We start from the raw sequence: 26,274 nt of genomic DNA on the forward strand, positions 1-26,274 counted from the left end.
CAAACACATGGGTGAATTGTTCAAAACATCATTAGCATAAAATTACAATACCATTAAATGCCTCCATACTCAATAAGCCGAAGCATAGAGAAAGTTGCACGCTGCAGGGAGGTGGTGGAAAGAAATGGTGAGACAACCACGACAATAACAACAAGGAGAGAAGAGTGAATTACCGGCAGCAAAGAATCTTCTGTGCGTGTGCCGTTCCGTGCTGATGGTATGTGGCCCACTGCAGAGGAGTCAGAGATGGAGTCCTGAAATAATCGAAATAATGAAAAGCATTACTGAAGGTCAGAGAAATCAAACAAGCAAAATGTGGTTAGTTAGCCTGCATATATGGGATACTTGCATATAAATAAAGTTAGAACATTGTAACAGAATATTTTGCTTCAGAAAGAAAAATAAATAAATTGAGGTCACAAGTTTTCAACTTTAAACATTGATTATTGTAGTCCTAAGAGGAAAAGCCATATTGTGTCCCAATGTGTCCAAATAATGTCTAATCCAACATCTTCTACTATAACAAAGAGTAATTTTATACTAAGGACTATGAAAAGTAGAGGATTTCTTTAGCTCCTGTACCGATGAACTCAGCACATCCTTCAAAAATGCATATTCTCACAAATGTAGCCAGTATAAAGAACTTCAGACTCTAACACATCTCAGATTAATCCCACCTGGTCACAGAGGTTCCAGGTAGCTTTGTGTTTGTTGGAGAAAATTAAATCTTACTACAGGAAGAATTTATTCAATCTGTCCTGATATGTAGGATTTTATTGAGTGACCATGAGAGGATGTTAGAAAGTATCTGATGCTCCAGATGTAATAACACAAATCAGTGAACAAAAAGAAACAGTTAAAATGGGAGCAGTGGAAATGATTAATACATCATTAAAATAACCTCAGGCAGTTTCTAGGAATGTTTGGATAGCCAGAAATGTAGTGCATTGGAGAAGAGAATAGAAGACAATTTCAGGCAAGGATCTGACAGCTGCATGCCAGGAAGATGACATAAGCTATGTGTTGTGCAACCAGCCCAGAGTCTGTTTTAACATGCATATAGTCAGTGTTCACATGTGCATGACATGACCTTTCTATATTCATCAGCAACAGATTGGGCAGGTTATGAGAAAGGGCTAGTGTGGAATGAGCATAATGTGGGTCTGTCATTGCAACACACGGTGGCTGCACATAACACCTGTCAACTCAACAAGTGTGCTGATGAAGCTGACAACTCGTTATAAACCGAGGGAACACAATGCAGCGGGGTCACAAGCGGCGAACCAGGATGTGACATTTTTATAGCATGTGTTGTAGTCACAGCATATCCAAATCATTTGATTCAGGTTTCAATAAACAAAGATACACTCACTTCCACGAGTCTCCGTGTTTTATAGTCAAAATCTTTTGAAAGCTTTACGCATATTTCTGCAGGGTACTCCATTTAATTTCAAACAATTTCTAACATATTAGCTGTCTCACTCTTACATTCTCTTTATCCTGCTCTTGGCCATGTCTTTCCTTTCATATGGACACCATGGGAAAGATCAGTCATTAGTCCAAAGTCTAGTCACCTAATAAATTCACTAATCCTGGGTGAGTTAAGTAAAGAATGTAGGTTAATTGTACTTTTTCAGTTTTAAAATTTGCCAATTCTACTGTCACCAGTGCAAGACAGTGCTGGGAAAATGTTTTTTTTTTGTTTTTGATTAGTATACTATTAACACTCTGATATCACATTGCATGAAGTGGAGAAGTGTGTATGAGACTCCGGAAGGAATTCCTCTCACGGTTATTTTTGTTGTAATTTAAAACTAACTAAAACCTTTGGCCTGTAGCATAGTGAATTCCGTTGTGACCCAAACTGTTAAAATATATTTAGCTTTCAGAGTCGCAGGTAGCACACAGCTCAAAGATTCTGTTTCAGACTCATTTGTAGTTGAAAATGGATGAAAAACCCCTCCAAATGCAAATGTAGACATTGCATTTTCTAAAATAATGATTAAATAATGTCATGATGATACACAATGTTATTTTTTTGTACTGTTAATTTTCTTTTCTTTATTAACAGTATAGCCTAAAAAGCAATAAAACCTGGAAATTTAATTTGTAGCCTCTGTTACAAATGCAATAGCTGTTAATTAAAGCATAGTTTCAGTGCTTTTTTGCTGATGAACAAATTAAACAACCTAAAAATAGTGATGTTTTAAATCAGAATTTTTTTTTCTTTTAGTATTACAATTATGATTAGTTGACTATTTTTTTCAATTACAAGTCTATTAGTTAAAAAGTTGTTCAACCTCAAATGCATGCAAAATGTAGTGGACTGAATTGTATAACATGTAGTTTATAAATCTTAAAATAATAACAAAGAAAATACAGGTAAAGCATTAATTTATTACATTTTTTGATTATAGATTGTCAATTAATCAATTTATTTTAAAATGAACTATGTTAGTATAATAATATAGATATACATTATTGGACTAAATTCACCATTCACAGTCTGAAATGTCAAATTAAGTCAAAAAATTTGTGCTTTCATTTGGTGCATTAAGGGAATTCTGTGCAGAATGTTCTATATACATAATCTAGATTTAGAAGAGAGAACATCTTCTACTATAAAACAGACAGTCTGAGTTGAATTATTTCAGAAAATGGTCAAACACTTTTCTGCTGGTGAGACTGTTTCCCGTAACACCTGGCACAAAGCAGGAAAATTCACCTTGGATGGTGCCAGCCATCAAAAGGCACCCTGTATACACACTCATTCACACCAGGGGGAAATTTAACGGAAACTTGCATGAACAAATGGAGAATGTGTGAAAAACCACATGGAGTCAAACCCTAGTTCAGGATCAAATCCTGGGCCCTATAGTTGTTAGGTAGCAGTGCTACAGGAAGTTGAATTATAAGTATAATGCATTTTTGAGATATACAGTTTGTAACACATATGAATATATTGTAAATAAGCTGAAACCTTTTAATCAGCAAGTTTCTAACATGTTTTTCCAAGGGTGTGTATTTTAACTTTATATTTTCTACTATAAATTATAGGATGACTATTCCCTAACTCAATGAAGTTACATACAAAAAATAAATTACAACGTGCCCAACAATGAATGACATTTGCAGAAAAATTGTTGTTAGTGGAAAAAAAAAAAAAAAAAGACTAACAAATAAAATAAGTTGTTACAAAGTAAGAAATGCAAACAGTCATTGACTCTAATGAGAGTGTCTGGTAAAATTTTGCACTTTGTCGTAGAACCTGCATTTCTTTGCTCTGTTCCCAGACAAAAATGTGTTCAATCTCTTAAGGAAAATGTGACAAAATGATTTAACCATTGTCATGTTACTGGATGCTAGATATGCACCCCGAAGTATTTTGCTGCAATGTCAAAATAATAGAATGATAAATTGTTATATTTGTCTGGCTTTTCCTGCACCTGTAGCCTTCAGCCAAGCACTAGAGATCCAGAGATAGCTGTGAACAGCCTGACTTTGTACACGTTACTGCATGCCAGTCATTGTGTCAGAGTCTATTGCACTTTAAGCACATCAGATTGATTAAGTCATGCAGACAGAGCCCCAGATGCCACAGCGACAAAGCTCTTTATTGCAAACCAGTGCACTGCAATTTGTTGGCTTTATTGCGTTCATCTTGTTGCTGAGCTGTATGTACACTGATGGCATCAGCATGATGGGAGATGACGCCTGTTACCAAGGCGACCGCGAAAATGATGCAGACTGGGAGGAAGATGTAAAGTTTGCATTATCTATGTATAACATTGTGTGTATTTATAGCTTAGTGAAAGGAATAATAATGAGAACCAAGAATCACACTGTATTTTGCTCCAGGTGACCCACAGTAGCTCACTGTCAGAGTTGTATATAAATGCACTAGGCATGCATGAACTCTGGAATTGTGCCTAGTGTGATTTTCATTTATTGCATTTTTTTTTTTTACTGACGCTTCATAGCTTTACATAACCTTTCATTTACATAACCTGTAGCTGTTTTCTAAGTTCTAGACACTGATAATGAAAATGGTTAGTACATAATCAGTCCTTATAGGGTATAAGGCTTTTTTTAAGCCACAGGTGGATCAGAGAAACGATACCTGTTATTAACTTTTACTTGAGTTATTTTTTGGTGCTTTCTGTCATATCAGTCAGTCATTCTGTTTCAGTGTTCAGCTTATTCATTAATTAATTTTTAATACATTTATTCAATAATAACTTTTTTTTTAGTAAATAATTTAAGGCCTATATCAAAATTGTTGGTTATAAGTTTATCTAATGTAAATCAGGTAACAATTTGCCTTCAGCCACTGTCAGGATAACTCTATTTAATGTACAGTTCTCCTTGAATATAAAGAGATCAAATGGAGATTTGAGTTTGCGGATATCATGCACACATTTTTAAAGTTTCCACATATATCTTGCATATAGACTGTGTTGCTTAGATGTTTAGAAGTTTTAGATTTTCACAAGAAGCATGCAAGAGGCCACTATACAGTATGTATGTTGTTTTTCAACAAACATATCATAATTTTTTTTTTTTTTAATGAATGAATGAATGAATGAATAAATGAACGGATGATACAATTATTTAAATGTGTCCATTCACCAGTATGAACATGATGGAAATATAGAAAAATGAAATACATTTGTTTTTATTAAACTACTACTTTTTTTTTTACACATGAAATACTTAGATCAGGTTACAAAAATACTGCATGCTTTTGCCTTTCACTATAGTCTTCCATGTAAAATTTACTTAATACCTAGCTGGGCACAAGCTCCACAATCTTCTATTTTTACACACTCCCAAATACAACAAAACAATGTGAGATTTATACATATATGTAACAAGGCTGGACTAAAAAATATTTACAAACTAACACTAATAAATAATTATATAGTTTTTTTTCTAGGACAGTGAGTAAAACATACAGCCAGCATGTCATATAAGACATTTGCGATGGTTTGGTTGGCTCTGAAGGATGTTAAGTCAAATATGTGGGAACAAAATCTCAATTCAATTGATGATTTATCCAATAAGTGTAATCTTCCAGCTTTTATTGACACCCAGGAGCAGTTACTAATTTATCAGCTGAGATTCTTACTTAGAATTACAGTATGTAACTATATTAATACAGCACTACAAATTATTATTGTTACATAAATAGGCCAGCCACTGATTAGAATTTTAATCAATCTGGCCTCTAGCCAAATATAGTAAAATGTGATTTTTAAATGCCCAGACTATTTATCAAAAGCTAAAAGTCTGACTTGAGAATATTTAGACAAGTACATGCACAGTGTTATGAAGTCTTACCTCATCAACATTCTCAAACGCATTGATGATGTCATATGGCAGGCAGGAGAGCAGGTCTATGACAAACCAGGTTTTCAGGTAGTTCATGCGTATGAGTTTAGGATCTGATATGACCTCTCCACCAGGCCCCACAAAGGTGGTGTGAAAGTTAAGCACAATATCCACTAGGAAAATGACATCCACCACACTGTCCACCACCAGCCAGGCCAGGTTGTTCTGTTTGGTCTTAAAAGAGACGTTATATGGCACCATGATGGCAGTATAGAAAGTGAGGATAAGGATGACCCAGTCCCATGTGGTCTTGAAGGTGCAGTAGTGCAGGATGATATGAGGGGGAGTTTTAGGAGCCTCTTGCTTGTATTGCGGGAGGATGTCTGAGCCTAACTGAAGAGCCTGGATGGAGAAAAAGAGGCACTCATGAACCAAAGTGTAAGATCATGGCTGATGTGAGTAACAGGGTTAAAATGTGTAGTTTTTATATAAAATAGGATCTGTTCTCCAGCTATGAGTCTCTTTAGAATCATTACTATACCACTTGACTTTAGCTTTCTATTTTACCGGTACCCTGGGAAATAACACAGCAGGAGTACAGGGACATAAAGTCTCTTCATGAAACACTACATATATCAAATCTTTGAAAGATGTGTATTTGGCTTTCTTTAGCCTGAGTATGGTAATGAAGTGAAAAAATAGTGTGTGCAAAAGGCATAGACCTTTAAAGAAGGTGACTCATCAGTGATTTTGCTGTCCAGTGTAGGAGGTTGACCTTTCTGGTCTGGATCCGATAAAGAGCGAGACACAGAGTGAGAGATACTCACCTCGGCCAGTCGAGAGTGCTTATGGCTCACTTCAGTTTTGTTTAATGGTGTGAGTTGCTGGATTGTGCCACGGCTGTTGGTCAGTGCTCTGGTTAGTCTTGCAAATTTGGTCCATCCTACCACAGAAAGATCCAGCCAGAAAGAAAATAAACAACCAGAAAATCTTTTTTTTAATATAATCCTTCTGCATGCATAAAACGCAAACTTTTATACATATATGGAGGCCATGATCTACTCAGACACAAATTCATTATTGGTGAAATGTAAATTTTAATATATTTTGTGTTGTAAGTGATTGTGACTGTGGTTGTAGGTGATTTTTAAAAAATCTGTTGTGTGATTGCTGTCTCATGCAAATGCTTAAATATTAAAGACACAGTAAACTGAAGTTAAAACTGAAGTATAACACCAGATACAGGCAGCAAGAAACATTAAAACATAAAATACAGATTGCACTTTATGCATTATGTTATTAAAATAAATGGGAAGGAAAAATTCCCATCAAATTATCTTTTTAAATGTTTTCAGCATTGAATGTGCAAATATCTGGAGAATATGTGAAAGCAATGTTAATATTAAGTCATAATTTTTTGGTAATTTTATTATGGTTTATTGCAATTAGGCATATTAAACATACATTCTCTTACTATTACGACTTGGTAAAATTATATTTCTTTAGTGTTTAACTGTTGGAAAACAGCTTTTGAAAATTCAGCCCCTGCCCTTCATTAGTAGTAATTTGTAGCATTCAAACACGCCAAATTAATTCATAAATATTCATAAAGTTAAACAGGCAAAACACATGCTATTTTGCCGTATAAAATATGCAAGTCTCCATAGACCCTGTTAGTATCACGTCTGTTGAGGTTTTTACACAAAGAAACCATTAGCAAATCGGGGCTGAGAGCATGAAGGCCTTCGGCTGAAAATAATTAAACCTAACTTATTTCCCAGGACTGCAGTCTTTCTGAATACCTTTCCTGTTTTCAGCGGTGAACCTCTGATAGGGGATCTAGTGCTCTCTTCCTTTGTCTTGTTTCCAAATCTCAGTCTTTACTATATTCCAAAATACCATTTATTATGTGCTGAAGTTTTTTTCTCCTCAAAGGAACAGACTACCAGACACAGCCCTGTTTTCTTCTAAGGCCATAACATTAAATTGCGACTTCGAAATGGAAGCACTGCAGCACAGGACCACATAAAAGCATGAAGCAAGAAAGCAAGCGAGGGACAAGGTTTAAAGCAAGCACCTCATCATTAACATTTCATTAGTAAAATGTTCTTTTGTTGAAAATCACTTAGGACCAAAAAAAATCTTAGAACTGGTGCTCAGCCACATGTTTCTTTAGTTTGAAATTGCAGTAGAATAGATTGACTTTGCTTAGTCTCTAAAGAGGCTGAGATTTAGTGTCAAACTCTAAAAGCAGATTGAAGGAACATCAGCAATCTGCTACTGTTCAACAATTTAAGACACATCTCGTAAATGAGCAAAAACAACATCTATGGGAAAAGCAGCGCAGAGTGGAGCAGACCTCTTGTGACCATTTCATGCATTTTAGAACAATAGTACACAGGGGCTTACTCACTGCACAATCACATGCTACATAAGCTCAACATTGTATAACTAAAGGGAAATCAACCCTAAATAATGATTGGCACAAGCCGTTCCTGCAAAACATTCAAACCAATAAAATAGCCGTATTGCATAGTCGAAAAGCGAGCCAGGCGGGCACTAAGCATTGTAGCATCTGGCCATTATTTTTGAGTAATCTAAAGAAGATGAATATGAATTAAGGTATAAGTATTTCCACAAGAGACTTGAAAGATTTAACAAAACCAGGCAACTAATAGGAAGGAGGAAAGTAAATAAGTAAATGAAGAAGGTATAGATGACAGCAGTGGGATAAAAATAGGATGCAAAAAAAGAAAGAAACAATTGTCCAAACTACCCAGCGCTTTTTGAAGGCAAGATGATTAGGAGATTGGAGTTCCCACTAGGGAATTGCTATTCCATTTAGGTTGAGCTTAGCTTTCTTTGCCTGGGTTAAAGTGAGCCTGCTCAGCACAGGGTCAGCAGGAATCATAACAAATAGTGACAGAGTTGGAGATAGAAAAGGACATGGATTGAAAATGAGTGGGAGAGACAACAATGTCTATCTGGCTTCTCTGTTGCCTCTGGGTTTTCTGCTTCTAAATTTCTCTCCATCTCACTGCTTAACTTCATAAGTGGTCACGGTTGTTGTTTTGTGGAGCAGCCTCTTCTGTCAAGATTTCATATTATTTCCACATTTGAGGTCATTTTGATATTGCACAGCTCCCAATAGCCAATGGTAATTGATTCTGAGGTTCAGATACACACAAGCCCACGCAATCATATTGTTTAGTTTGTCCAGGCAGCCAGCTCTAAGAAGTATCCTGGTTGTTCCAAACTTACTCCATTATAGAATGAATTCTATAGAATTATAGAGCCAACTGTGCACTTCAGTCGTGCAGCAAAAATGTGTAGCTTTCCTTAGATTTGTACCTAGACATAATTCTGATCTCTTTTGACTTTGACCCCATGACTTGTTCTTTTACTCAGATATGCTAATATGCATTTCCAGCTGTTGGGGGAAAAAGAGTCCACCTGTGACAAATTCAACAATGTGTGTGTGTGTGTGTGTGTGTGTGTGTGTGTGTGTGTGTGTGTGTGTGTGTGTGTGTGTGTGTGTGTGTGTGTGTGTGTGTGTGTGTGTGTGTGTGTGTGTGTGTGTCCAGTAAGTTGAATTTGTCACAGGTGGACTCTTTTTTTTTTCTTGTGAATGACTGCAAAATTATCACAAATCTAGTTTTTGCTTTGTCATTATAAGGTATGGAGTGTAGATTAAAAAACAATGTTGAAAACAATATAAGGCTACACCATCACATAAAAAAAAAGAAAGAAAAGAGGAGATGAATTTTTATTTATTTTTTTACAAACAGATCGTATCTGGTAGCCAAAAAGGTTTAAAGATTACTTTAATATTACCTAACAAAAGCACACAGGTATTTTGCAGTCTAAAAGCCATAACCATGAAGTAAACTGTACACCGGTGTGCATTCAGTTCAAGAGTTATGAAAAGCTGGTGCATATTTTATAACTTTCTCTAAATGCACTCCTGATCGTGGCTGTGCAAGTTATCCAAGTGGGACTTCAGTTTGCTTCATAAACCAACACACAGATCTAAGCCTGCGTACCGAGGGGCAAGTACAGAAAAAAGTTCACAGTGATATAGAATGCAGCTTCTAAAATAGCTCTTTACTACGTAACTTCCTAATTACAATGGCAGCTTTATAATGAGCATGTAATAGAAGCTTTAGCACACTGCATCTTTAACATAGCACTAGTAGTAAGAAGACAGACCAACCTTTTCACTACATTTTGTTTACTACAAAGCAATAGTGGGATACAGCAGTCATAAACACAACCTGAAATTAAAACCACTGATTTACTTTGTTAATTAACGTTCAGCATTGATTCCTTATTCAACAATTACTTGAGTGACAACATTCTTACTTCATCTACTTACTAGTGGAAGAAACATACTTGTGTTTTCACACACACACACACACACACACACACACACACACATACACACACACACACACACACACACACACACCCACACACAATTTTTTTGTCGAATTCAATTCAGTTCAATTAATGTTTATTTGTATAGATCTTTTAACAATGGAAATTGTTAAATGTTATTAAGTTTTATTAAAGAATGTATAGGTTTAGTGCCTATGAGTCTGTTCCTTATCATTTTAAGTTTATCCCAAATCCAACTTGTAAAACCAACTAAAAAGTAATTTGACAGACATACTTTGATTATATTGTGTGTTCTCAAATATATTAGACAGACTAGTTTTTCTTTTTGGTTTCCTTTGAAAAGGAGTAAAATTTAAAGCTTATCTACTATATATATATATATATATATATATATATATATATATATATATATATATATATATATATATATATATATATATATATATATATATATATATATATATATATATATATATATAGCTAAAGGAAATATATGGAATTGTTTTCATGTGTTTTACTGATATACATAGGATCGGAAAATGTGAAAATTCCTCCCAAATATCACATATGAATGTCAAGAAATAATTTTTCAAAGGAAGCTTCAGAAGCTTCAAATTGAAAATATGTCAATGGGAAACGGTGACACATCTGCTTAAGTGCTGAAAGCTTGACCGAGGTCACATGAGATATCATCGGTTACTAAGCATCAATTGGGCAGACAAATGAGGCAGTGTTTGGGATCAGTCAATCAGTGGTCGTGTCATATGTTGACACACCACAATTTACCTGTCCGTTCACTAGTTAAATATATATGCAACCCTTCCACCTTGTAAAAAGTGTCCAAGGTGAGTTCAAAACCTATAACAAACGTGTAATAATTAAGTTGAATATATTTGGGTAAGAATGCATAATTTGAATCTTACAGTTCCATTTTGTATTACAGACACACAGTGAGAGTACACTTATTCTCACAAGAGGGAATACATTTGTAGATTTGAGAAAGCCTCTCATTTACCACAATTTATGTATTCACTTTAAAGTAGCAAGGAAAGCCATGTTTTTTTAAATTATGCGTAGTAAAAAGATGTTGCACATTAAAAAGTAGTGATCTAAACTTTTCTAAAAATAAAAACAATCTAAAAGAAAATAGTACAAAATACTCTTATCACGTGCAGATGTACGTACGCACATAAAAACCTTTAAATATTTTGTGTTACCACACTGTCTGTACTATACTATGCATATGATATAATGGCTGACATTAAAAAGTCATGTAATTTTTCACTTTTACATTACGTCTGTATGAGAAAGATGATGCTCAAATTAAATTATTAACAGAATGTAATGTTTACTAAGAACTGGAGCTGTATTTGCAGTGTGCCTATTTTTCTTTTCTTTTTTTCAACAGGTCCATGTATGCAACAGGGTTTTGGATTCGAGAACTTTTTCATGACACAGAAATTTCTTCATGATCATTTTGGACAAATAGGTAAAACATACTAAGGAAAGAAGCACCACACAGCAAGTGGATTTAAGAAGATGGGAAAACAGGTACAATCCTCATCCTCTTTAGCCCTGGATTTCTATTTGAGAAGGGAGCAGGTGTGATTTGCCTCAGTTCCACAGCTGACACCTTGCACCTGCTTGTCGTTCTGCCAATCTAACAATGTGACAGAAGCTCCTAGCCTACTCCGAAAAACTGCAAACGTTAGTGTGTGTGTGTGTGTGTGTGTGTGTGTGTGTGTGTGTGTGTGTGTGTGTGTGTGTGTGTGTGTGTGTGTGTGTGTAAGTAGGTTTTGGGAGGTTATTCTGCAAGCCAGGATTATGTCAGAGTTGTGTTTAAACTTAGCAGAGCCACAAGCCGATAAGGAACATAGCCATCAAATGGGGGGAGGGGTCATAAAGTAAGGAAAAAATATAGATAGATCTGACACCACCCATCAATCACATGCACAAGTGGAGTTTTCCAGTGCTCATTCCTGTGCTGCTGGAAGAAGACAGTCTTCTTAAACACAAAGTGACAGCTCGTTCCATCCCCTGCTCTATGCTGCTAACACAGGCTACATTTCGCAACACTGCACATATTAGCTCGGAAACAAATTGACCTCGTAATGGCCCTTTCACACAGAATCTCCTTTTAAAATGGAACTCTGTAATTATTAAGACACTTCTGAATTTGCAGCCGTTACGTGTGCATTGTGAAAACGCCAATACCACCATTGTTTCATTGGTCGAATGAGTACCAGACTAATTATTATATATATATAGAAATCTTATAGAAATGTTATAGAAATCAATAAATGTATGTATGAACTGTGTTATATACAGTATATTACTGAAAATGGAAAGTGAAGAACCCGGTACCCAAGCAATAACCCAGTAATATCTAATTGACAGATCTCTAACTAAACCCTTGAATGTAGTACTTTTTTATTTCTTAGCACAGAACCTTCAGGCAAAAATTCACATCAAACATTGCATTTTGAGTCTTTTCTCATGTCTGCTATAGTCTTACCTTTGGTGGTCTCGTCCTCAATGGGTTGTTTGAAGACAGTTATGTCCTTGAAGGTGCAGAGGAACAAAACCACTTTATCGTTTTCGTTCCTGATCGGGGCCACCTGCATGTATAGCCAAACCGGACTTCCTGATTTGGCCAAAGAGAGTAGGTATGAAAATAAAGAAATTGAGATGAGATGATATGATATGAGAGGGTGTACAAGGACCAGAGTGAATAAAAATAAAAGTAGTAGGAATCCGAAAATGTAAATTGGTGCATGGTATTATGGGTTAGATACAGAAAATAGCGATATGAGAAATGGAGTGCAGGAACATGAAACAGTTGACTTATTAATATGTGAAATCTGCTCTGTAGTTGCCTAAAGGATCATTAAGCCACAGATTATCTCGGCAGGCTTAACTTTAGGAAGTGTTTTAGGACTATTGATTCTAAATGCCTACACAGATAAATGGCAAGTGTAAGATAAATGCAGTCTTTAAAAGCATTATGTAGGCTTGACTGTCTACAGCATCCTTATCACACACAAAATCCACAATGAATAATTGCGAAACGTCTGAGTCAGGATTATGGAGACTCTCTGAGCTATACTCCTGAGTGCTAATTGAGAAATGATTAAACCTTGAAGAATGCACAAATCTACCGGTGTGAATGGATGAGTACTGCACATCAATTACTGGGGAAATAGTTTCTAAGAGTCTAAGTAATAAGGTTCTGCACAATAATTCCAGCCACTCAAGACAACTCAGTTTAGCTCTTGCTTTTATTGGTACTCACGTGAATGGATTCTTTTTATTTCTTGCAAATATTCAATGTTTTGGAGAGGCTCCTTTTTCCTAACAGCCCTTGCATTTTATTACAGTGCTCAGTATGCTGATCAATTTAAATTTAATCATCATTACTTTTTTGCTTATGTCTGCCAGCGCAAGACTGAATTTAGAACGCAGAAAGCTCTTTCTCTAACTGCTAAAGTACATAATAAATAAACAACGGTTTGTGCTCTAAAGTGCTTCAAAATCGTATGTGCTTGTTAACGCTGTACACTCTACAGCCGGCTAAAAGCCTTAAACACAATGATTGCCTGTATGAAGTCCTGTTATACTTACTGTTCTTCTTATAGAGCAGAACTTCAAAGCAATTGGACTCATAGTTGTCAAAAGTCTGTCTGACTTTTTCTATTGTCTTCTTGTCTGTCAGTTCACCGTACATAAAACTGCCAGAGGTGAAGTAAGGCGAGAGAGAGAGAGAGAGAGAGAGAGAGAGAGAGAGAGAGAGAGAGAGAGAGAGAGATGCGGGTGAAAAAGAGAAAGGAGGATGGAGGATTTGGGTGGGAGGGGTAGAGAGGGGTGGTTAAGGTACAAACAGGGAAAAAAGAGAGAGAGAGAGAGAGAGAGAGAGAGAGAGAGAGAGAGAGAGAGAGAGAGAGAGAGAGAGAGTTAGATGAGTGAACACAGCTGCATAGCACAAACACACAAACAGCCACTCAACAAACTATTTGTCTGTCAATGTCAATTAATTTAGTGTGTGTGGGTGTGTGTTAAGTATGGTGGGTGATGACACTGGCTGAATGATCCCACAGTTCCACTGTTTGTCTTTATCAAATAAGGGGCTGAATAAACACGCACACAAGCCAGTATGGGCATAACACACAGATCTCACTTTTAATTCTTAAACCCACCTAAGCCTCTTAATGGGCTCATTTTAAGATATTGGATTTTAGCCTAGCGTTGAACTAAATGACAGTCAAAGGGTCTCTGCTGAAACCCTCGTGGACGAGGCTGAATCAGCATGCTTTAAATGCGTATTTTGACATTGGTACTCAATAAATCGAGTAATAAATCGGTAAGGCAAGTTCACTCATTTCATTTACACAGGTGCTTGTAACTTCTGTATTTACAAGTTGTGCTTTGTTTTATGATCATATAAAAAGAACTTTCTCATTGCCGGCAATACTGAGTAATGAAACCAAGCCACTACTATAATAACTAACTGACTGCAGTATCAAAGGATTCAAGGGAAAAAGGTTTCTTCAGGTATTGCTTGGATGGCTTTCTAAAGGGGATCTATATAGAGATTTTTCTTCAGAGAAATAAACCAAAGATAGATCAGTTTTAACTCATGAGTGTTTCTAAAAACATTAGGAAAGCTAGTTTAATAGCTAGTTTTTAAATTTGGTTGAAATAGATATTTCTTTAACCTTGAGGATGTATATTAATTATAATCATGTAAGGTAATTTTCATCAATTTATGGCTAATTTATTAGTATTTTTCACTGCCTCATTATTTTTGTGTTTTATATCACAACAATAAACAGTTTTTGATTCTGTGTTGATTACATAAGGTATCAGACTCTACAAGATGTGCAATAAAAAAAAATAATAAAAAAAAAAAAACGACAGGGTGTGGTGATGCTGGGTTTGTGAGCCATTACAACTAATTATTTTCCAAAAGCAGCACATACCAAATAATAATTATTTTTTTATACCACAGCAACACTAATGAAAAAGTGTATACCTTATATTTTTTAGCACTTACTATTGCAGTTACAAATAATTGTCCCCTCACAGTCTTTCTTTTTCTCCCTCTCTTGAGGTTAATAAGAAAAAAAATGCAGTTTGTCATATCAGTACAAAATATCTTTACTTCTAACTGTTGCAAAGCACTAACATTTGAGACAACTTCTAAAAAAAACTAATTTATTTTCTACTCACATATTAACAATGACATACTTAAAAAAAAAAAAATTCATGTCCAGGATCTGCCATACAAGTCTCTATTTAAGATAGAAATAATAAAGTTGATATCATGCATTAATATAAACCTAAATTTAGAATTTCAGCTGAATTCGGTGTTAGAGCCCTAAACATTAACATTGCTGTGGCATAACTTCATTAAATCATTAATCCATAACAATAGCCCTGAGAATAAAGCCAAATCGTGTATTTTTATGCAAAAAGAAATGACTGAAAGGGATATTTTAATATTATTCATGTCTGATCAAATTAAATGGGAAAACGTAGGAAAATGTTTTGTTAAAATCTTATGGAAAGATATCCCAGTGTGTGTCCACTACAGAGAAACCAGAGATAAAGCTATATATATATATATATATATATATATATATATATATATATATATATATATATATATATATATATATATATATATATATATATATATATATATATTTATTTATTTATTTATTTATTTATTTATTTATTTATTTATTTATTATTATTTATTAATATTTATTTTTTTTAAACTGTTGCAGCAGGAATTTTTATATTATAAGACAGGAAGGGTGTGCAGTTAAAACAAATTATTCAATGATAGCAGATTACGTTCTTTTAACAGCATGTCCAGAAGTGTAATGTTGTTCTTCCTATTAGAATCCTGGCCACATTTAATTATCTAAATATTTAAAAATATATTTAGACCAAATTTTTTTTTTTAAGAATTACTTATACAAAATACTTGCCTCAGCAAATCCAATATAATTATAATCAATGAGTTAAATGTGTATACATACATTTATAATATTATGTACTGTATGTAGATATTTGTAAGATATCCTTATAATTTGTATGACTTATTTTTGTTATTACATCATATTCAAAATAATATTAATACCTTGAACATAACTAGACTCGTTATCTATCGTATTGTATCCTCCTAAAAGGGTTTTATTTGGAGCTGTTGCTGATAAAGATATAATAAAGAAAACTTCATCTCCGTAGGTTACCTTGTGCAAGATTTAATGGTATTAGACGTAAGCTCCTTTACTAAGGCGATTCAAATGCAAAGGATGTATGAGAAACACAAATGCGCTGTGATGGACATCTCACTGAGTTTAGCCATCCTTTAGATCTGTCACAAAGTTCTCCAAGTGGTTTTATAAGGAGGAAATCAGAAAGTTGCTGTCCCCATGGCAACTGGGCAGAGAGAGATATTTAGGAGCCAGTCGGAGACTGCAGACAGGTGGCTATGACTCACTAAAAAGGGACACAGTTATCCTGTTCTCCTTTTTTTATTCTTTCTCTCTGTTAGCCTGATTATGGTTGGGCAGGTGAGTGGATACAGAATTTCGAACCGATTTACTGCACTCGTTAGCACTAAACAGATCCCTATGAGTTCTTCCCTCTTTTAAAGTTTGTGTTTGCTTCTACACTCCGCTCATTACTTTGCTTTCTTTAAGCTTGGAAATACAGGCATAATGACTTCAGTGAGCTGTTGTGGGTGCTTCACAGGATACAGTATCAAATCCACATTAGTTTTATTGCTTTAGCTGACAAGTCTCATACCAGCTCAATCTTAAAAACCTCACTCTGCGCCCTAAGCTACTTGGGACGGCTATCCATTTCAGTAGGTGGTTCCACCCCTCCTGGTCTTATTGGGCAATAACAAGGCACCCCGAGAGGACGTAAAATGAGGACTAGGGAATTTAGCAGGTACATGACCAGGTGAAATAAAACAGTACAAGTTTGGCTCCAAACATTGCAGGACTGCAGTGATGCATGGTGAATTTAGAACCACCACCTACTGAGAAAGGGGGGGGAGTGTAGCATTTCCCCTTCAGCACTGCAGAGAAAAGTGATAATTATGGCTCGCCCAGTCACCGCTGACCTGAAGAATCCACAAGTCAGTGCACAATGAAATTGGTCACTTTTAATTTAAATACAGTGGAACATGTAATGGAGCATTAACACCCTCTTTCCGTCCTCTCAATATCAAATCCTGATTGCAGCTTAATGATACTGCAAATCTCTCCGTTCTTTTATCACCTGAGAGGATTTTTTTTAATAGCAGTAGCGCAGACAGCATTTGCAGTGCCACTGCAGAAGAAGAGTGAGCTCTTCTTTTTAATTAAGAGGATATAATCCGATCATTCTGTTCTGGCTAAATAAACACTAAAATGTTTGTGCTGCTCTATGGCACACATAATACGTGCAGCCTCAGTGGATCACATTCTATTCTGCACAGAGAAAAAGTGCTGAACCAAGTTGCTATTTTAAACCCTTACTCTTCTTGTCCTCTGCAAGCCTTAAGCGTAACATTTATTGTCAACTTTTCAGAAATTGGAACCATTTATCGGATTTGCACCATGCACCAGGGTGAAATTTAGGAATAGTGCAGGAGAGAAGCGCTTCCTTAGCTTTGGTTTATGTGAACAGCAGGTTTCAGATGAACTCATTTTCTATAATTGAATAAAAATGTAAATCACAGCGAGGCACAATGATGTATTTTCACATGGCTTTATGGGAGAAATGCCTTCATTTGAAAAATATAAAATATTTTCCTTCAATAAAAGTTAAAGGAAACAAAATGCTGTGTATTATATACACAAAATGCCCTACAGAATTATTGGCACCGTAAGTTAAAATGGACGATTCTATAAAAATAAAAAAAACATGCAATAAGGTTTGTTTGATTTGTTTTTAGCTCAAACTAAAACCGGGTCACTTTTTAATAATAAAAAAGTTGTTTGTCTGTGGGGGGAAGAAAGCGCTGGTTTTAAATTATCCCCAGCCTGGAGAAAACTACAGCCTCCTCCTGAAACATCTAATGTTGGAAACCCTTATAGAGAGATCTTAGTCCACTCCTGCATCCAGGATATTTTAAGCTCCTTTGTATTCTTATGTTTGTGTATGTGGATTTCCCTCTCCATTTCAAAACACAGATTGTGAGTAGGATGAAGGTCTGAAATGCTACTTTCTTCAACCATTTCTGTGTTGATTTAAAAGAATGTGTGGCTCAATATATTGAAAGCTCTGTCTATAAAAGGAACCACCTGGAATAGGCAACCAGGTTTGGGGCAACATCCTGAAATCCAGAAATATCCTGAACCTAATCAGATTTAAAAATGCCATCAATCCTAACAACTTAAAATCTATATGCCGTAAAACAAAAACGTTTAAAAATCAGCAACACAAATTCTGAGGACAGCAAATGAACTGTTTTTTAAGAAAGTTTTACATTTATAAAATAGATGTATATAACAATAGAGTGTTATAATATTAGCATACATTGTTCTGAAAAAAGAAATGAAAAATAGTTCTAATGGGATCGAATGATAACAAATACAATTATTTTCTTTTCAATATTGTGTATAATAAAAGATTTTTATATCAGTGCTGAGAATTTTTATAAATAATAATAATTATAATAGTTCTAGTAAAATGTAGAATATTAATATAATAACAACAACAATAATGCAACAAATGGCATTTACTTTTAAAAGCACCACAAACATAGTAATGGACAGTTAGAATAGTTTCTGGCCAAATATTATGAAATTTTATAAGACATCTGACAGTTGGTCAACTGGTTCTCAAAACCTAAAGACATTTTGTTGCCATGATTTTGCAAATCAAGTTCATATGCAAAAGGAGTGAAGAATAGGAGGTACAAGAAGATTAAACACATTACACATAGGAACACATTACATTGCATTATTGTGCATTTTTGACAATGGCTTAACACTCTAAATCAGTTTTTAGTGTAGATTTGACAGGGTTATCAACGGGCTGTCATTGTGATATTTGAATAGCATGTCCTCCCAGCAACCCTCTAGGGATGTGATAATGGACAACACTCACCTACAGGTACTGCTCTTCTGCATGACCTCAGCCCTGTGGTAGCCAGACAGTTTGCAGAATCCGTCATTACTGTACACTATAGGCCACTCAACGATCTGAGCATTACCCAGGAGAAAACTGGTCTCTGCAAAAGAAAATTGGGGAATTAAGCAATGTACAATAAAGTTGCACAATAGTGCTGCTGGTACTGTTTGATAATGAACCCCTTTTCAGAGGCATTATGTGGAGAAGAGTGCACAGTAAGCACCTGGTATTTGAATATGAAGTTCACAATACAATAAAAGAAATATTATCCAGAGCTGCTGCAATTAAGTTGTTAAGATCTGCTGTGCTGTGTCGTAGGAGGTCACATGTCCATTCCAAATCTACCAATACTACTCATGGTCTTACCAGTGCAAGGAAAAATTCTTTGTAGACAAATTTACAAATGCACACACATACACACACCCATGTTCATTAGTGTTCAGCGTTGGGTAATTCTAAATCAGATCTAATTAGTGAATGTTAAAGTATCCACATTAATAAATTTTTTGCAGTTTTAGCATCACAATCTTTGAAAATAGAAAAAACTGTATAGAAGAGCAATGTAGGTAAAAAAAAAAAAAAAAAAAAAAGAGGACGGACGGTGTACAAATGTTCCTGGTAAAGCTGAGCTCTGCCCAAAAGTACATCCTTCTGAAACATGGCATAAAAATAGACAAACAAGGAGGACATTGTGGCAAAAGAGAAAAATCAGTGCACATTTTGTAACAGAGACATCAAAGAGTGTAAATATTCTCAACTCAGCTTGGCCATGAGCCTCAGTGCAGAGAGTCAACCTGCTGAGTCGCATCCTTGCCAAGAAGAAAAGGTGGAGGGTGAATAGGAATGAGAGTAATAAAGTAAGCGATGTAAACAATGAAAAATAGAAAGAGGTAGAAGTGGCAAGAAAATGCAGAGCCCTTGACAGCCATTAGTGGAGGTTGTTGCTTTTCTTCATGGGTGAATAAATACTATTTTCTCCATTCTAAACCTCCCCCAGCTGTGCAAGCCTAGCTGAGAGGGGCAAAGTGAAGCAATGGATGCATGCTGGGGGCTCATTATAGGGGCCGCCACAAACAGGGCTCAAGTGTCATGGACTAGTAGGAAGGAAGCACTCCTTAAGGGCTTGGATGATCCAAATCCTGCTTACAGTTCAGTCCCTGTGGTATGAAAACTGTGTCACTGAGTGTCACTGAGTTGGGCACCTCAGTGATACAGGTGATCTAGTATAAAGTAATGTTTAGATTCAGCAAGGTTCAGGACTTACCAAAACTCACATAACATATCTAAACCCCCCCACCACCACCACCAGTGAGGTCTCATCACATGCACATGAAGCTAGCCAAGTTTATCTATTTAAACTGCATTTATTACTGTGTCACATGGCAACATTGCATACTAGAGAAATATACTTCTATATATATCCTCCACATGCATGAGGTCACAAATGCCCACACCTGGCTAATATCACTTCATTTGACAGGGGAAAAGAAAACAAGGTGGCAAACTAATGAAAACATACAATACAGACATTACTCAGCTTAGTCGACAACTGTATTTTTACTGAATTTACTCAATCTATTTAGATTTCTCCAGACATCACTGTTTTTTCATACCAGCTAATGTACTAATTGCAAGTCTGGTCCTAGGTAAAGCTCAAGGTGCTATTTCTGCACATTCAGGAAGTGTGTTCTGCCTCCAGATGGGATGTTGGCAAAAGCTTATCGTTTGTATTGTGAATACGAGCCATATTGAGAGAGATGAAAGACACAGCACCATGGGTTCTGGCTCCATGTGGGAGGCCAACAGGCAGCTCTCCATTACTGACAGTCTGCAAAAAAAAAGCATAGGCTTCCTCACACATACTGTACATTTACCTTTGCCAAGCAAATGCTACAGATATTAAGTAAGTATTCTATTAATAAAATGTGAAGGCAATTCATGTAGTCTGTATCGATTTTAGCACATATATCTCTCGAAAGACATAACATTAACACAAAGCCTCACATAAATATGTGTGATCACTCCTGATCGGTTCGAATCAAGTCAGACAATATCATCTAAGTCATTTTTCAAATTAGGATAATTTATCAAAAACGAATTCCTATTTGTCCGCCCGACCCCCCCACCCCGCCCCCTTCACCTATAATTGACTCTTTACACGTGTCAGCATTCCATGAGAAGAAAGGTCTGCTGGCGTGTGCAAAAAGAAATAGTCAATTTTAATCTTTTCTCCGATGAAAATTTCAAGAACTTGAACAGCAGACTGCAGTTAGATGGGTTGTTGAAAAATCTGTATGTACCTTTAGACTCCAAACAATCCCAAAAGCAATCATCATCTAGACCCAAAAAGTGAACAGTTTCTCAGCTCCAATGTCATGTCAGTAAAATCTGATAAAAAATAACACATCATGAATATTGATGACACATTTTGAATTTATTATGTTTATTCATACAGTCTCTTTTAGAGTACTATGTGAATATGATTCATTTTTTTCTTTGTAAAGCCTAATTTTTGAACTGTAGACCGTATGTGAGCAAAGACTGTATGTAAGGGTCTAGACAGCATAGCGCAGATGTATTTAAAAATCCGGAAAGCCAGACTTTCTCAACTTTCAGAAGCAAACAGGAATTGACGTTTCATTAAACATTTTTAGTTCTCCAACTTACTCTCTGTCCTCTTTGCCATTAGTTTCCTTCTTTCTTTTTTTAGCCTTGCTATTGACAGTGGGCCTCTTTTTCTTAATCAATAATGCGTCTCTGCAACTCCAAGACTTTTTTTAATCTTTTTGATGGATACATTTACTCCACTTCTACCTTCAGCATTCTTGCTCCTTGGAATGTCTTTTCACACACACTTCTAAGGCTTTAGATTTTTTTTTTTATCCTCTCTCCACATACTCTACACTACCAGTTTCATCCGTCTCTTCATTTTCAATGTCTCCATCTTTATTCATGTGTGTGTGCCACAGCGAAGCAATGCCAGACATAAGGACACACTGGCAAACAACTTAAAAAACAAAAAATAAATTGAAAAGCCAGAAGTCTGTAAAATTCAACTCCTGTTCATAACCAACTCACTAGTGCAGTATTTAATTTATCAAGGGAAAAAGAATCCCTGGTGTCTCGCATCAGTCAAAGCTTTACATGCTCTCATCTCTGAGACTCATTATGTTAACCATCGAGTCACTATCATTACTGTCCTTAAATAAACACATGTACTGAAAGTGCAGAAAAGGTTATGCAAAGGCAACTTGCCTTGGGCTGACATTTGTCCTTTTTTTTTTTTTTACAGCTTTGTATGCCTTTTGTCTCAAAATGTACCAAAAAGACCTGGTCTGTGGCCTTTACAAAGGAATAACACAGACACATTTACACAAAACCTCTAATCATGCTACAAGTGGGGACATGTTACAGAAAAAAAAGGGAACAATTTATTAATTTATTACCATTTTTATCATTTTATTATTATTGAGGAATTGTTAGGCCTCTAGAATAGCTGTAAAACTATTAACACGTGCCTTGAGTGAAGGTTTCATGTAAAAACCTATAGAATTGTAAGTTAACTTTGTACTATACAAATACCACATACACTGATAAAAAAGCAAAGCATGTAAAAGCCAATAACATTAGACAGAACATCGAATAAAGCTCTGGTTTGCGGGTATTTTAAATTACTCGTCATTTTTGCATACTGCACACAATAATTAGATTAGTTATTGTTAGCAACACACCCTGAACATCACTAATTTTACAGCTGGACTGATACAGATTTTCATTCATATGGAATCTGTTTATACTGTTTTTTTCTGAGAATATAGAATAGATAGAATTGTATGTTAAAAGCTTCAGTGTACAGGACACATGATCATTCCTGACCTGTCGTATATTGTGAGATCAAATTTGAGTTCTGTAAAGGGGGAAAAAACTTACTTGGGCAATAATTACTGGACATGCCCTCCTGTGTGTGTGTGTGTGTGTGTGTGTGTGTGTGTGTGTGTGTGTGTGTGTGTGTGTGTGTGTGTGTGTGTGTTTATGATGTTCTGTGGTCTGATTATTCCAAGCTTTTAATGATGCTTTCACTACAGAAAGAGAAGGGGAGAGAGAGAGAGAGAGAGAGAGAGAGAGAGAGAGAGAGAGAGAGAGAGAGAGAGAGAGAGAGAGAGAGACAGAGAGAGAGAGAGAATATGTGTGTGTGTGTGTGTGTGTGTGTGTGTGTGTGTGTGTGTGTGTGTGTGTGTGTGTGTGTGTGTGTGTGTGAGAGTTGGGGATGTAAAAGGCACAGGAAAGGCAGTTTCTCTACTGGTAAACATGTGTGACATCTGCTGGTAAGTGCCTCTAAATGACAAATGACAAAAGTAGAACCACACACACACACTACCGCACTACCTGTGGTGCAGGACATCAGCAAAAAGCTTTCCATATAAAAATATTTCATTACATATTCTAAAATAATTTTTTTGGTAATTTCAATTTCTACATATGTATTTCTGAACTCACACACAGCACTAAGTACAGTACGTACCTGCAGTTTGTTATACATTTCTCCTGTTCTGCATGGAGTGAAAGGAAGTTCAGATAGACTGAGATCTAATGTGCATTGCTGCTCTGCAGATCTTACAACGTTTCTCACACACACTTCATACACACACTTCTCTGCTTTTCGTGTCTAGTAGCTTGGAGAGCAACTGAAGGGACCTGGGTTTTAATGGCTTTTGCTTCTGAGCAGGGCTTACTTAGTTACTCTCTTGAAGAAGCATTTACAGATCCATTGCATAGCCTCAGCACTAGACACAGTAACACTGTAACTCATAGAGCACTTCATGCGACTACACATCACATTAAAACTCATCGCTGTGCAGTGTATGTTACTTGGATACCCTGAAAATGCTGCAAAGTTATGCATTTTCATCATGCACCTCTCATTAATATTGTCAGCAATGTCATAACCCACACTTTCCTTATTTAAAGAAAAAAAGAAAAAAAGAAATTCTAATTCAACTCTAATAATGAAACAATAATAATAATAATAATAATAATTATTATTATTATTATTATTATTATTATTATTATTATTATTATTATTATTATTATTATTATTGGTGTTATGCAGATTATTTCTTATTTTGATCTTTACAGTGACTAAACTTTCTTGATAGTATAATATGTAATGTCAGTGGAAATCCTTTATTAAGAAACTCTAAAATATATAACTTTAATAATTAAAAAAAAAGAAAAAAAAGCTATTAAACTCTAAAATACATGGTATTTTTGTGCCAAACCTTCATCCTGTAAATGTCATGCCATTCTGATGCTGGTGTCCACAAAGACAAAAAAAAAAAGTTTCTACATCCAGAATCTAAAGCTATGAGATTATCTAAATTCTTGAGCCAATATATCATGTTTTTTTGTGCAGGCTGGTACTAAAATGTGTGATGTGATCAGAGTGTTTCAGGTCTGATCACCTCAAGGAACATCTCACACTCGGGCAGAAATAATTGTCCTGTGATGTCCTGTGAGGACCCCATGCGATTCCACGCGTGTCCTTATCAAATCACTGCGATCTAAAGAATCGAGTGCGCTTACCGCTTGAGCGTCGGACGATGTTCTCCAAAAAAGTGTTCTGCGGCGCCACCAGTCCTCTTCTTCCCCCGTGCATTCTGTGCTCCAGCTACGAGGTCCCTCACGCTCGCACACTCTGTCGAAGCTAAACGCGGAAATGAAACGGACCGGCCAGGAATGTGTCGGCGGGATGGAGAAGACCATGGTAACGCTGCGCCCTGCCTGCCGCTTGGCTTAAACGAGCTCGTCTGTAGCGGGGAGGACTCTTGCCAGGCTCGCTGAGCTCCTCACGCGCTCCCCCGCGAGAACGCGCGTGCGCACTGAGAGCGATCGCCGAACGCAGACTGGCACAGGGTTCGAAGGTGCGGCGCGCGGCCCGCGATGCGCGGTGCCATGGAGACGGAGCGCGATTCTCGCACACGTGCAAAAAGAAAAGAAAACAGATGGAATGGCACATCTGCTGCAGAGGATCGTGTCGCTTCCAATCGAAAGATTCATTCACCTTAAATTCTGCTGCGTGTTGCTTTTATGCGCAATAAACACGCGACACCATTTCAAATCCACAGGACAAAATTAATGTGCAACCGTTTAGCCAGATTTGCATTTCTGTATTGGCTTCATAGTTGATCTGAAGTAGCCAATACTTTTGTTTCTGGAAATGTTCTCAAACTTCCATAAAATTGTGTTTTAAAAGAGCAAGATGCAGGGGTGCCAAATGAAAGGAAACAACCATCATAAAGTCTCTTGTAATAATGGGATAAGGTCTCTAGACACAGGACTCTAGAACCATACAGTGAATCCACAGAAGATTATTAAAGGAAACCTTATAAGATATTTTATTGGACTTGGGTTGATTACCACAGCCTCTCAAAGGGGAAGTGGTAGCTCACTGGTTGAAGTTTTGAACTTGGCCAGAAGGTCATGAGTTGCAATTGTAATTTGCTCTGGGTAATGGTGGAGTAGTAGCTCTGTGGTTAAGGTGCTGGGGTTACTGATTGGATGGTTGGGGGTTCAAGCCCTTCTATTACCAAGCTATTCTGCTATTCTATGTATAAGGGAGTCTGCCAAATGTAGAACCATAGAACTCAGAAGCATTCAGTAAAACCTTAAAAAATATTTTGTCAAGGTGGTAGCTTAGTGTGGCGTTGGACTTTGGCTTTGAAAGTCTTGAGTTCAAGTCCCAGCTGGACCAACCTGCAACTCCTGGGCCCCTGAACAAGGCCCTTAACCCTATCATTGCTCAGTTGTCAGAATAAGATAAATGTAAGTTGCTCTGAATAAAGGTGTCAGATAAATGTTATTTTTTGTTGGATTTGTTTTGAGGTCACCACGGACCTCAAACATACAGTAACACTCAGGAGCATTCACTGAACCTTATGATATTTTCTTGGATTTAATTTAAGGTCACCACAAGCCTCTAGAACCGTACCATGAACGTAAGCATTCACAGAAACCTTGTAAGCATTTTCATCCTGGCTGTGGTGGATCTTCAGAACCCTGGGTGTGATGCTGGAACATGCAAACCGGTCTGTCTCAGGACACATGCACATATACGTTTACACCTAGGATAATTTATATTATATTCACAGGAGAAACACACCCAGGTAGTAACCCAAGCTCATTAGAGGCATCAACTCTAGCCAATGCACCCTGGTGCTGCCCAGACCCAAACTACACCAGTCAAACGACCTCCACATTAATATGATATAGATATGATTAATTGGGATTGCATTAGGATTGGACTGGAAAACATTTGACTTGATTTGAAATCAGGGTGTGGGTGGGGTGGCAATGTTTATTCAAGAGTGGCAGCTGCCACCCCGTGCCACAAGCCACGCCCTCTTCTGCTTA

General features: G+C 36.4%; 1 protein-coding gene across 2 annotated transcripts in view; it reads right to left on the reverse strand.

Annotated features, from left to right (window-relative positions):
• The window catches only part of kcnh5a (potassium voltage-gated channel, subfamily H (eag-related), member 5a), a 121,602-nt gene extending 96,837 nt beyond the window's left edge, over positions 1–24,765 (reverse strand). The window contains exons 1-7 of one of the 2 annotated variants that reach the window (XM_083561935.1): positions 24,448–24,764; positions 18,841–18,964; positions 13,351–13,457; positions 12,245–12,373; positions 6,159–6,274; positions 5,341–5,733; positions 174–254 (exon numbers count right to left, since the gene is read on the reverse strand). In XM_083561935.1, the coding sequence (XP_083418061.1) occupies positions 174–254; positions 5,341–5,733; positions 6,159–6,274; positions 12,245–12,373; positions 13,351–13,457; positions 18,841–18,964; positions 24,448–24,520 (1,023 nt within the window). In that variant the 5' untranslated portion in view covers positions 24,521–24,764. Of the gene's footprint in view, positions 1–173; positions 255–5,340; positions 5,734–6,158; positions 6,275–12,244; positions 12,374–13,350; positions 13,458–18,840; positions 18,965–24,447 lie in introns of both variants that reach the window. The other variant, XM_083561934.1, reaches the window with a different exon arrangement.
• Between the last annotated feature and the right edge of the window lie 1,509 nt (positions 24,766–26,274).

The sequence above is a fragment of the Silurus aristotelis genome (assembly GCF_946808225.1).
Source record: "Silurus aristotelis genome assembly, chromosome: 15".
Taxonomy (NCBI): Eukaryota; Metazoa; Chordata; class Actinopteri; order Siluriformes; family Siluridae; genus Silurus; species Silurus aristotelis.